At 52.9% G+C, this 12541-nt stretch overlaps 1 protein-coding gene across 1 annotated transcript in view; it reads left to right on the top strand.

The window, feature by feature from the left end:
* LOC307203149 (coronin-7-like) overlaps positions 1-12541 on the top strand; it is a 124519-nt gene continuing 111978 nt past the window's right edge. The window contains exons 1-5 of the mRNA XM_079953720.1: positions 1-540; positions 4444-4540; positions 7801-7875; positions 9680-9750; positions 10690-10873. Coding sequence (XP_079809846.1) covers positions 352-540; positions 4444-4540; positions 7801-7875; positions 9680-9750; positions 10690-10873 — 616 coding nt within the window. The 5' untranslated portion in view covers positions 1-351. The remainder of the gene's footprint in view (positions 541-4443; positions 4541-7800; positions 7876-9679; positions 9751-10689; positions 10874-12541) is intronic.

Here is a 12541-nt window from a genome sequence, read left to right on the forward strand (position 1 = left end):
TAAGTAAATAAAATGATTGTTTAAATGATGGCTTTAAAATTGTGCGTCAGGTTCTAGGACACAAAGGCGGTGCCTAATCTTTTCGTTCACAAACAAATCCCTTCTCAGCTGTAAAGCTCGCCAGGGCATCCTCTCGCGGGTGGGTTGGCTTCTTTTGCCTCGCCTACCTGGCAAGGTTGTTGTCAGGATCAAACTGGGGCGCGTGGGGAGGGCGAGAGCCCCCTGTGCTGGACTGGGCGGCAGGACTTTCTCCCCAAACCTTCCAGGTGGAAGCGCCACCGTCGTACCTGCGCGGCGCCTCCCGGGCGAAAGCGCCCCTCCGCCCGGCTCCTCCTTCCTCCTGGGCGCCGGATGGTGCTCAGTCCCCGGAGCAGCGGCAGAGGAGGCGGAGGCGGAGGAGGCGGGGACGGCCGGGCGGGGCTTGGCGGCGATTCGGATCGGAGCCCGGGCGGCGGCGGCGGCGGCGGCGGGAGGCTGAGCATGAATCGCTTCAAGGTGTCCAAATTCCGCCACGCGGAGGCCAGGGTGGCCCGCAAGGAGGTGGGTGCAGCCGGCGCCCCGACGGGAAGGGCCCCGATCCCCTCCCGGAGAGCAACCCCAGGCGCCCTCCCTGCCCTCCGCCCGCACCTGCCTCCGGGGTCTTGGCTCCGCTGCCCCCGATCTCCCCACCCACCCCCGGGATGCCCTGCTCCCGATTGGCACCCTCTGCCCGGGGGCGCCCCCGGGGACTCCCGCTGCCCACCAGCCGGCGCGCGCCCGGGCGCCCGGCCACTCCTTCCTTTCCCTGCCCGGGCGGCGGCGGCAGCAGGAGCAGGAGCAGCAGGAGCAGGAGCAGCAGCAGCAGCGGGGGCGCCCTCGGGGTTAACCCCTTCGGAGCCGCGGCCGCCGAAGAGGTGGGGCGCCTTCGGGGCGTCGGCAGCCGCGCTCTGGGCGTGGGTCACAAGACGCGCCTTGCGGCTTCCGCGGCTTCCGCTCTCCCTTCCCCATCCTGTGCACGGCGCAGCTGCTCTCCGGGCTTGCAGCCGGCTTCCTCCTCGGGGGGCCAAGGGGGGAAGGTGGCGCCTGCAGAATCGGGGGGCAGGGGGAGGAGCTTGCCTTGGGCTGAAGCCCCGCCTCCTTTCCCTCCTATGGAATGATCATCATCATCATCATCATAGAATTGTAGAGTTGGGAGGGACCTCCCGGGGTCATCTAGTCCGACCCGTGGCAAAGCAGGAATCTCAGCGGAAGCATCCGTGGCAGATGGCCAGCAACCTCAGCTTCAAAACCTCCCAGGACGGAGAGTCCCATAAATCATGGAATTGTACAGTTGGGGAGTTGTAGTCCAAAAACAGCTGGAGGCCCAAGGGTGGGGAACACTGATCTAGTCCAACTCCTTGCAATGCGGGGGGGGGGGCAGAAAACCCCCTCAGGAGCTGCTACTTTGCCTGCGATCTGGGGAGTGCCGCAGCCTTGCGCCCTCTCTCATCTGCTTTGGGCAACCCTGGGCAACCCGTTTCCATTTGCCCTCATCCTGAGTGGAGGGGGGGGGTCTGGATCCTGAGCCTCAGGCCTTGGCCCACCTAGTCCAGGGTTGTCTCTAAGACAGGCGGTCGTCTTGGGGCTTCTTTCCCCATCCCCTGCTGCTCTTAGACAGGAGCTTAGAGGCTGGAAAAGTGGACGTGAAAAGGCTCAAACAGCTTTGAAATCCTGTGCTTATTTTAATAGGAAGTGGTGTTCCTGCAACAGGGTGCTGAGCCCAGGATCTTCTGCATGCAGAGCAGGTGTCCTCCCACTGGGCTGCGCCCCTTCCTTAAGGGGAAGCATTTTGGGGTGGCCTCCAGGGCACCGCCCACAAACCAGACAGATGTTTGGGTGCCCAGGAGGCCCCCAAAATTGTGTCACTTTTTAGTTTGCGCAGAGCAAAGTGGATGGCTGTGAAGAACACAGGCCTTGGGAGGGAGCCCCCTGACAGCCTTGGGGGCAGCCTGAGCCCCCTGCCCCCTTCCCTTTGCCCCCTCTTGCGAGTCTGAGCGGCGCCCCTCTTGCATGTGCCGCCTCATGCTGTTCGGACTGTGAGCTCTCAGCAGGGCCCCCTGTGTGGTGGCACCACCAATGCAGCATGGATGACTTCTCAGGCCTAAAGGCCAGAATCGGATGAATGCCCTGAAATTTCAATGATTGCAGGAATTATTATTATTAATATAATATAATAGAATATTGCAGAACCAGGGAAATGTCAGGCTTTCTGTTGCCTGGGCAACCTCCTCTGCCTGCTGGAAGTGTGAGAACTGCTTTGCTGGTGTGTGTAGCAGAAGTTGCATGAAAGAGCCTATTTTTAAGCGGAATAAAACCAGGCAGCCAACAAGCCTCCCTTTGTGTTGCCGCTGTGCAGTTTTTGAGGGCTGCTGCTGGAGACTGAGCACCAAAGGGCAGGTGGGCAGAGCTGGGGCATGCGGAGAATTCCCGCGCATAATCTCAGGGTCATTTTTTAAACCTACTTTTTGTCTTGAAGAAGCCAGCCCCCCCCCCCGCCTTCTCAAACAGCTTCCCGCAGGTCTTCCTGGTCCTTTCTTCATAGGAAGGGAGAATTCTGGGAGCTGCAGCTTCTCCCACCACTCAGATCCAGTGATGTGAGAAGCTGCGTTTGCTACAATTCTTCCACGTCAAAGTTTGAGGCTTTGGAATTTGGCCACAGAAGCTGCGCACATGTCAGCCTTGACTTGGTTCCCCTCTGCTCTAGGAACATATAATGTAAGGCTTTAGTCCTCCCTGTTGAGCATCTGCCTGGAGCACCATCCACCAGGGAGCTGCAGGGAGGGATGTGGATGGAGGAAGAAGAAGTGCTGGGAGCTCCGTTGTCTGGCAGTTTGTCTTCCTCCCGTGCGGTTTGGGGTGGAGGAGACCGCAGGCAAAGGGGAGGGAGGGAGGGAGGGCTACCTTCAGATGTCTTCTAAAAGTCAAATAGTTGTTTATTTCCTTGACATCTGATGGGAGGCTGTTCTACAGGGTGGGTGCCACCACCGAAAATGTCCTCTCCCTGGTTCCCTGTAGCTTCACTTCTCTTAGGGAGGGAACTGCCAGAAGGCCCTTCGAGCTGGACCTCAGTGTCCCGGCAGAACGATGGGGGTGGAGACACTCCTTCAGGTATACTGCGTCGAGGCCCTTTAGGGCTTTCAAGGTTAGCAGCAACAATTTGAATTGTGCACGGAAACATACTGGGAGCCAATACAGGTCTCTCAGGACCAGTGTTCTATGGTCTTGGCGGCCGCTCCCAGTCACCAGTCTAGTTGCTGCATTCTGGATTAGTTGTAGTTTCCGAGTCACCTTCAAAGGTATCTCCACGGAGAGTGCATGGCAGTAGTCTAAGCAGGAGATAACCAGAGCATGCACAACTCTGGCAAGACACTGTGCAGGCAGGTAGGGTCTCAGCCTGCGTACCAGGTGGAGTTGGTAGACAGCTGCCCTGGACACAGAATTGACCTGCGCCTCCATGGACAGCTGTGAGTCCAGAATGACTCCCAGGCTGCGCACCTGGTCCTTCAGGGGCACCGTTGCCCTATTCAGAACCAGGGAGTCCTCCACACCTGCCCACCCTCTGTCCCCCCAAAACAGTACTTCTATCTTGTCAGGATTCAACCTCAACCTGTTAGCCCCCATCCATCCTCCAAAAATGGGCCACACAGTGCACACATATGTTGGAATGTACACACTGGCTCTCTTCCCAGCTGGGATAAGGACAGAAGGAGTCACGGATTGCGCTAAGCGCATGGGGAGGTGCCTTGCTCCGTTGGGCATGTCCTTTCCACTTTTGGGTGCCCGGTAATAGTTGGCAACCCCTCTGCAAAACCCCTGTGGGGGGCGGCCCTCTGCTTTGTAATAATAATAATAATAATAATAATAATAATAATAATAATAATAATAATAATAATAATTTATTTATACCATGCCCATCTGGCTGTGTTTCCCCAGCCACTCTGGGCGGCCCCCAACAGAATATTAAAAACATGATAAAACATCAAACATTAAAAGCTTCCCTATCTATACAGGGTTGCCTTCAGTTGTTCATTTCCATGACATCTGATGGGAGGGCTTTCCACAGGGCGGGTGCTACCACCGAGAAGACCCTCTGCCTGGTTCCCTGTAGCCTCACTACTCTCGGGGAGGGAACTGCCAGAAGGCCCTCGGAGCTGGACCTCAGTGTCTGGGCAGGACCCCCCTCTGTCCCCTGGGCTTGGGGTGCAGATGCTTCTCCTCCTCTGACTCTGCAAGAAGATCCCTGCTGCTCTGCAGGAACGAGAGAAAGAGCTGCAGTGTCTCTTTCCCTCTCTTTCTCCCAGCTTTGGTTTGGGGGAGAAGGATGTGGCAAAGCTGCAGGTGGTTCCCTTTCTTCGCTGAGCTGTGGGGCAGGGAATGGCTCTCCCCCTCCCTTCACTTGTGCCTTCTGTCTCTCCTGTGTTGCAGGCCTGGATTGGAGACCTCCGAGCCGGCTTCCCGGCTGCTTCGGCAAACCACATCAAGGCTGGCAGCCGCTGGATCGCCTTCCACACAGACTCGGCAGGTAAGCTGTGGGCGAGGCCAGGCCCTGCCCTGCCCTGCAGGTGGTGGCTCCGCTACTCTCCATGGGGCACGCTTGCACGGTGCACTTCGACCGGGCAGAGAGGTTGCGCCAACCTGTGCAGGCATGTGGGAACTGTTGGGAACTGGCACCTGGCAGCAGGGAGAGTCCCAGTTGCACGAGGATGGGAAACTCCTTGGGAGGTCCAGTTGCCAGGGGAAGAGGCATCCCCAGGAGGCTCGTGAAAAGGAGGAAGAAGAGGAGGAAGGGATGGGTGTGCCACCTTGCCATTCCTGCTTCCCGCCGCTGCTGGTGGGCTTGGGCTTCCCTTTGTGCCCTACCCTCTCCCAAAGGTTCCAGCCTGCACCTCCTGGCGTCTCCAGGCCTTAGAAACTCTTGGGAAGAGCAGGGGAGATACCTGCCCCCTTTACCTGAGGGGCAGGGGTTGGAGAACATGTCCCAAGGGGACTCACCTGGGCTGGGCACAGGCGGGGGTGCGGAACCTCATTCCTGGGGCGCTGAATGCAGCCTTGCTGGCCTCTCATTCTGGAGCTCACGGCACCTGCTGTACCCCAACCCCCAAGAACACATCCCTGAATTGAGAAAGTTCCTCTTCCTTGCCTGGGTGCAGCAGGTGTGTAGAAACCTCTGGCTTTCTCTGCAGCCAGAAGTTACACACAGGTCTGATTTACACCAGTTGCTTTGCCCAGTGCTTTTTCCCCTAGGGGTATGCATACCCCTAAACATTTTGTGAATCTAAGTTTGGCCTCATTGAGGGGCAGTATTTCAATACAGTGGTACCTCAGGTTAAGTACTTAATTCGTTCCGGAGGTCCGTACTTAACCTGAAACTGTTCTTAACCTGAAGCACCACTTTAGCTAAGGGGACCTCCTGCTGCTGCCGTGCCGCTGGAGCACAATTTCTGTTCTCATCCTGAAGCAAAGTTCTTAACCCAAGGTAATATTTCTGGGTTAGCGGAGTCTGTAACCTGAAGCGTATGTAACCTGAAGCGAATGTAACCCGAGGTACCACTGTATGAGTAGGAAAATGAGAGTACCCCTAAACGTTTTTTTTAGAAAAAATGCACTGGCTCTGCCCTCTTTGGCCTCCGGCCTCACCTGCCCTTGGCGTGTGGCCCTCAGAAGTCTGTCCTTAAGGGAATGCAGCCCTCTTGCTGAAGAAAGGCTCTCCCTAGCACCACCTGTCACCCTGTTACCTGGGGCTGGATGCCCCTTCTAGGCACTGGCTGTGCAGAATCCAAAGGTCCCTTCTGGGACAGGGTCCGCAGTGCCCTTTGTGGGCTCCTTCAGTCACTGGCAGATGCCCGCGAGGGGCTGCCTGCGGAGTTAGAAATGAGCCGGGCGCGTTTTGCGACTGCTGTGGGTCCCACTGCGACCACGTGGAGATCTCTGCATGCCAGGTTGGCAGCTGGGGAAAGCAAAATGGCACTTAGAGAAGGATCTGAACATTTACCTTGTTTTATTCTGGGTTGTTTGATTTGATGTTTTAATGTGTTGTAAACCACTTTGAGATTTGTTCTTTAAAATACAAAGAAGTAAAGAAGCAACTACTAACACCTGGGCCTAAGGTGCCAATTGGCGATTAGATTATATATCTTGAGATTGTGTTGTTGTTGTTGTTGTTGTTGTTGTTGTTGTTGTTGTTGTTGTTGTTGTTGTTGTTGTTGTTGTTGTTGTTGTTTATATACAGTGGTACCCTGGTTTAAGAACAGCCCTGTTTACAAACAATTCGCTTTACGAACTCCGCAAAACCGGAAGTAGTGTCCCAGTTTGCAAACTTTATCTCAGTCTAAGAACGGAAGCTGAACAGTGGAAGGGCACCGGTGGCGGGAGGACTCATTAGGGAAAGCAAGCCTCAGTTTAAGAACAGTTTCGGTTTAAGAACAGACTTCTGGAACTGATTAAGTCTGTAAACCGAGGTACCACTGTATTGCCCTATACCTGGGGGTCTCAGGGCGGTTCGCAGAATATGTGCGAGAAAGAAAATTAAGTGTAAACACAATACATAGCTTTAGAACATGGGGAGGCAAACTAAGGCCCGGGGGCCAGATGCCAATCGCCTTCGAAATCCAGCCCACGGACGGTCCGGGAATCAACATGTATTTACATGAGTAGAATGTGTCCTTTTATTTAAAATGCATCTCTGGGTTATTTGTGGGGCATAGGCATTTGTTCATATTCCACCCCCAAATATAGTCCGGCCCCCCACAAGGTCTGAGGGCCAGTGGACTGGCCCCCTGCTGAAAAAGTTTGCTGGCCCCTGCTTTACACTGTTAATACTGTTGTGTTGATACATGCCTTACCAAGATGAACAAGACGGGAGTCTAGCTAAGTTGCCTGTAAGTTGCAATGTGCCAACACAGAGCATGTGTGTGTATTTCTAGAACACTGGGTTGGAGAACTTGCCTATGGAAATGCCTTGTATCTTCCCGGTTCTGTCCCATACAATGACTTTGTTTCTGGTGACGGGGGCTGTTTCCTGCAGGACATTTGTGCAGCTTCTAGCACAGGCTTCCTCAACCTCGGCCCTCCAGATGTTTTTGGCCTACAACTCCCATGATTCCTAGCTAGCAGGGCCAGTGGTCAGGGATGATGGGAATTGTAGTCTCAAAACATCTGGAGGGCCGAGGTTGAGGAAGCCTGTTCTAGTATCACGGCAAAGGTTATTAGTGAAACTGAAAAAGAACTAAAAGGTGTTGAATGTTCTCTTTAAATCTGAAGGTTCATTACTGTTCCACAAGATGTGTATTTCTTTAAAGGCCAGAGCAAATAACATGACCTAGTTTTACAGCTGTGAAGCAGTATAGCAGGTGCTGTTAAGTTATGTTAATTAAGCTGTTGGGCATAGTATAGCTGTCTCAGTACCCTGGTGGATGGGTCATGCTTACTGATTTTTTGTAAAAGGAGTTTTTGTTTTTGTTATGCAAACCTAGCAAAAGTTATTTTAGCGTTCCTTGTAATGTGTGGTCTCCCCAGCATGCCTTCTGCAGCGCAACTAATCTGCAAATAGCCAACAAAAGTGAAATTCTGTTTATTGGGGATGCGTTAAAACCCAGTTTACTGTAGTCTTACCCTGCATAGAAAAAACTAGCAATGTTTGTTGCCTCAACGTCTCCCATTAGGACTGGGAGAGTTCCCTGTTTGAAAATTCCACCCCACCCCTCATGTATTGCACCCATCTGCCCCCCCCCCAATGCATGTATCTGGTCTCCCTGTGACTTGTCTCTTTCCTTCCCCTTCCAGGTGTGCTGGGCCTTGTGCCCTTGGAGAGCCAGAAGAGATCCCAGAGGGTCGTTTCACAGCTGGGCTGCCACTCAGGTGAGCTTGGCACCTAGGCAGGGCTGGAGCCTGCCTAGGTGGGACGCTGGAGTGGGGTTGGCGTAGGCGAGGCACCAGCTTCCTTTTCAGAAACTTCGTTAAATTCACGCCACCATTACAGAACGGAAACGTCAAGGTCCCGTCGGAGATTTACAGCAAATGTATAGAGTTTACCAAACGTTACGCTTGTGATGATAAATATACAATGGATTTAACTGTATTTCTGCACCGCTTCCGTTTCACGCGAATCCCAAAGCGGCTTAATAAATAACAGCAACAAAACATTATGAGCGTAAATCATATAATATAAATAACAAAACATTGGTGAAACAATTACGATCTGCTATCAGGAAACCAGCAACTAAAAGAACAGGCTGAACGTCACAAATACAGCAAAAGTCATAGAGTCATAGCCCCCTGCAATGATATAGTAAATTCTGCCAGTTTATAGGCACCTGAGATTCATATTTCCTGCCCTGAAATCCCCACCTCCTCCTGGCTCGTGTGTCTCCAGCTTCCCCTTGTTCCCGGCTTCTCCAATTCCCTCTTTTAAGCCTGGCTGTTGTTTTGAGACTGTTCAGTCCCAGTTAAGCCCAGTTGAGAGAGGGGCACAAGCAGGGAAGAGACTCTTGGTCCCTGCCTGCCTGCCTGCCTGGGCGCAGGATGAGCCCTGCTGTCCCGAGGCAGCTGGCACGAGTCTCCCGCTGCCGGCTTGCATCTGCTGCAGGCCTGTGGAAACGGAAAATGACGCAGCGACCTACTTTTCCAGGGCAGGCCAGATGCCTCAGCCAGGCAGCCGATTTCTGTGCCAGATCCACCCCCCCAACACCACTTGCCCTCGAGATGGAGGTGGTTATTATTATTATTATTATTATTATTATTATTATTATTATTATTATTATTTTATACCCCACCTTTCCCCCTGACAGTTGGCTTACAGGTAAAAATGAGAACAGCTCAAAACATCGGAATAAAATGTTTTTTAAAAATTAAATACTGAGAGAAGTAAAATTATGCTTGCATTTCTGGGGTGTGAGCCTGGGCCGTGTGCCTGGAGATCCTGGGCTGCTCAGATGACAAGGCCCTGCTCCCGGCTGCACTGCTGTGGTCCAAAGGAAAGCAGAGCAAGACTCTTGGCTGCAGGAGTTGCCAGAAGGAGATGAAAAGGGCATCATCCAGCTGTTTTAGGGACTCCAGATTTGTGTAGGGTTTAATCCTGAGCCTTTTGTTTTCCCAAATATGTGCCACATATGTTTATCTGTAAATCTCCCTTGGCCAATAAAGCGAGATGAGTGCCGCAACCCCAGAGTCATCCGCGACTGGACCTAATGGTCAGGGTACAGCTTCCGGGTTATGTGGCCAGCATGACTAAGCCACTTCTGGCGAACCAGAGCAGCGCACGGAAACGCCGTTTACCTTCCCGCCAGAGTGGTACCTATTTATCTACTTGCACTTGGACGTGCTTTCGAACTGCTAGGTTGGCAGGAGCAGGGACAGAGCAACGGGAGCTCACTCTGTCGCAGGGATTTGAACCACCAACCTTCTGATGGGCAAGTCCTAGGCTCTGTGGTTTAAACCACAGTGCCACCCGCGACCCAACAGCCCAATAGCCCCCCCAAATACATTTTGTTGTGTGTTGTTACTTGATGTATTGCATTCATCAACCTTTGCAAGGTTGCTGACCAACATCTGTACTACTGAAGACCTTTTACTTATTCTGTACCTAGATACTATTCTGAAAATAGTTAACAATATGCAAAGAAGAAACATGATCGATCTCTCTCTCTCTCTCTCTCTTGCCCAGATGTGGTGACAGATTTTGACTTCTCTCCCTTTGACGAGCAGCTCTTGGCCACGTGTTCGGCCGATGAAGTGGTGAGTGCTCAGTGAAGGGGTCCTCCTTTGGCAGACCCCCCCAAGACCCTGGGAGGTTGTAGAGGAGACCCTTCCAGGCTCCATCTGTGAGTGGGGGGCTGAGAGAGGAAATAGCCCCCAAGACCTTTGCCCCATTGCTGCTGCTTCTGGAGAGGGCTGTGGGCCTGGAGGGGGGGGCACAGAAGTCTGGATTAAGGTGACCTTGGTGCAATTCCCACACTAGGACCCCTCCCCTTCCCCAGAAAAGGAATGCATGGAGTCAGGTGCCCGTAAAAACATCTCGAGGTGGTATTATTACCGTTTTATTAAATATAAAGTTCATTGGGACATACGATTGACTGTTAAACCACTCTGGGAATTGTAGCACCATGATGGGAGCCTCCTAAAAATGCCCAGAAACCATAACATACTAAAGTCCCCAGGATTCAAGTCAGGGCCGGATTTAGGTTTGATGCGGCCCTAAGCTGCTGAAAGTAATGGGCCCTTTTTATGTCCAGCTGTCCTTTGTCAACAACGAATTGCCGCTGTTTTTTGTGTTGAATATATGCTAGATGGTAATTCACAGGAGCCTACACAACACAAAACACTGTTGCTATATGTAGGTTTTATTTTATTTCTTTTTTATCTTATATTTTGGAAATGTACATCCAGTTTTCCTTTAATTTTTTGGGGGGCCCCCAAGAGAGTGGGGCCCGAAGCTATAGCTTGTTCAGCTTATACGTAAATCCGGCACTGATTCAAGCCATGCGACCATTTAGATGAGTATTAATACCACTTTATAAGTGAAGATGGGGCATTTCTTTTCTCCATCCCTTGACTGGAGGTCTCTGCTTGGCTTTGCTGTGCTTCCCCCACTTTGCTGCCCCCCCCCCGTGGGTCAGGGTTCATCTTCTCCCAGGATGACGGACAGACCTTTGCTCCCGGCCTTTTTCTCTGCAGGTGAAGGTGTGGCGTCTCCTGGACTCCGGCCAGGACCTCTCGTCTTCCCCCCACATTGCCCTGGGGCCGGAGGGCCGGCCGGTGGATGTGGTCCTCTTCCACCCCACGGCAGACAGCATCCTGGCCAGTGGGGCCCAGAAGGCAGTGAAGGTTTGGGATGTGGGGCATCGGCAGACTCTGGCAGGTGAGCTCCGCGGTGGGGGGGCACTTTCAGCTTGGGGGTATTATAAGAAAAACCTGCTCCTTCTTTCCTTATGGGGTACCCAGGAGCTGCATTCTGGATTAGTTGTAGCTTCCGGGTCACCTTCAAAGGTAGCCCCATGCAGAGCACATTGCAGTAGTCCAAGCGGGAGATAACCAGAGCATGCACCATTCTGGCGGGGCAGTCTAAGGGCAGGTGGGGTCTCATCCTGCATACTAGGTGGAGCTGGGAGACAGCTGCCCTGGACACCGAATTGACCTGCGCCTCCATGGACGGCTGTGAGTCCAAAATGACTTCCAGTTGCCCCATTCAGGACCAGGGTGTCCCCCACACCTGCCCACTCCCTGTCTGCCCAAAACAGTACTTTTGCCTTGTCAGGATTCAACCTCAATCTGTTAGCTGCCATCCATCCTCCAACCGCCTCCAGACACTCACACAGGATCTTCACTGGTTCTGATTTGAAAGATACTTAGTTCCTGAACCTCTTGTGCATATTGATAACTTTGCTCAGCTTAACAGATACTTCCTAGACTGTATTTACAGGTGTAAGCCCTTCAAAGACCATTGGAAAGCTTTCCCCATTTCCTTCCTCCTTGCAGAGAAATATCTGAGATCAGTTTGGGAGAGTCAAAATGGCTTCAGGATTGCTCTCCTGTACTATTTCAGACACATGGTTTATATTCTTACGTATGTGTTTGCCTTGTACATTTATGAACATTCTAGATATATATATATCCTTAGATATATATATAACCTTAGAATTCCTATAACGGGACTGGGAAGGGCAGGAGGGGAAATGGCCAGAGTTCCCCCCTCTGCCTGGGACGGCTTGTCTCCATCGGCTGCTTTGCGCCAACTTGGACTGTTTGCCCCTGTAGCCCAAGACGCCCACCCAAGCTGGTGGCTCTCAGGGGTTGCCTCAGGCCGCCTTTCGCACCCGCTCCCACTGGTCTCTTTCAGCTGAAGAGGGGCACTCTGCGCTTCCCAACGAGTCTTCTGCTAAATATTCTGAATTCATTCCGAATATTCTGTCAGGGATTGCCGGGGGGTTGGGCCTGATGACCTCTGGAGGTCCCCTCCAACTCTGCTTGGAAGCAGAATAAAGGTAAAGGGAGCTACAGGTGCATTGTGGCAGGCTAGCTGAGCACTGCCCTTTGCACCCCTGGCAAAAGGGGGTGATGTGGGGTGTCACAGGGAGCTCTGGGGTGGGGTTAAAAGCCCATTGTGCCCCCACCCTTTCCCCTCTGTTTCTCTGAGCAAACAGATGTTGGGGGAAGAGGTCAAGGACATTCCTTTCCCAATGGTTGCCTTCCAGCTGTTTGGAACTACAACTCCCATCAGCCTCAGCAAGCCCTGGTTGGGGCTGGTGGGAGTTGTAGTTCCAAAACAGCTGGCAGGAACCAGATTTGCATTTCCGGTGAGATGCTGGGAAGAAGGGCAGGCGGTGTTTGTCGCCCCCCCCCCCCCAGGCCAGGAATGTTGTGTGAACAGGAAACGGGAACCGCAAGGAGGCCCTGTTGCCTAGCAACCGGCCACAAGGTCTGCAAGCTCCAAGCGGAGGCAGCCCGACTCTGGGATGGAATTACTGTTCCCGAGTAGCAATTCCTCCTTCTCAGCACAATGCAAAGCCTTGTCCTCCTCTCCTTGCAG

Source organism: Podarcis cretensis (assembly GCF_951804945.1).
Source record: "Podarcis cretensis genome assembly, chromosome: 14".
Classification (NCBI taxonomy): domain Eukaryota; kingdom Metazoa; phylum Chordata; class Lepidosauria; order Squamata; family Lacertidae; genus Podarcis; species Podarcis cretensis.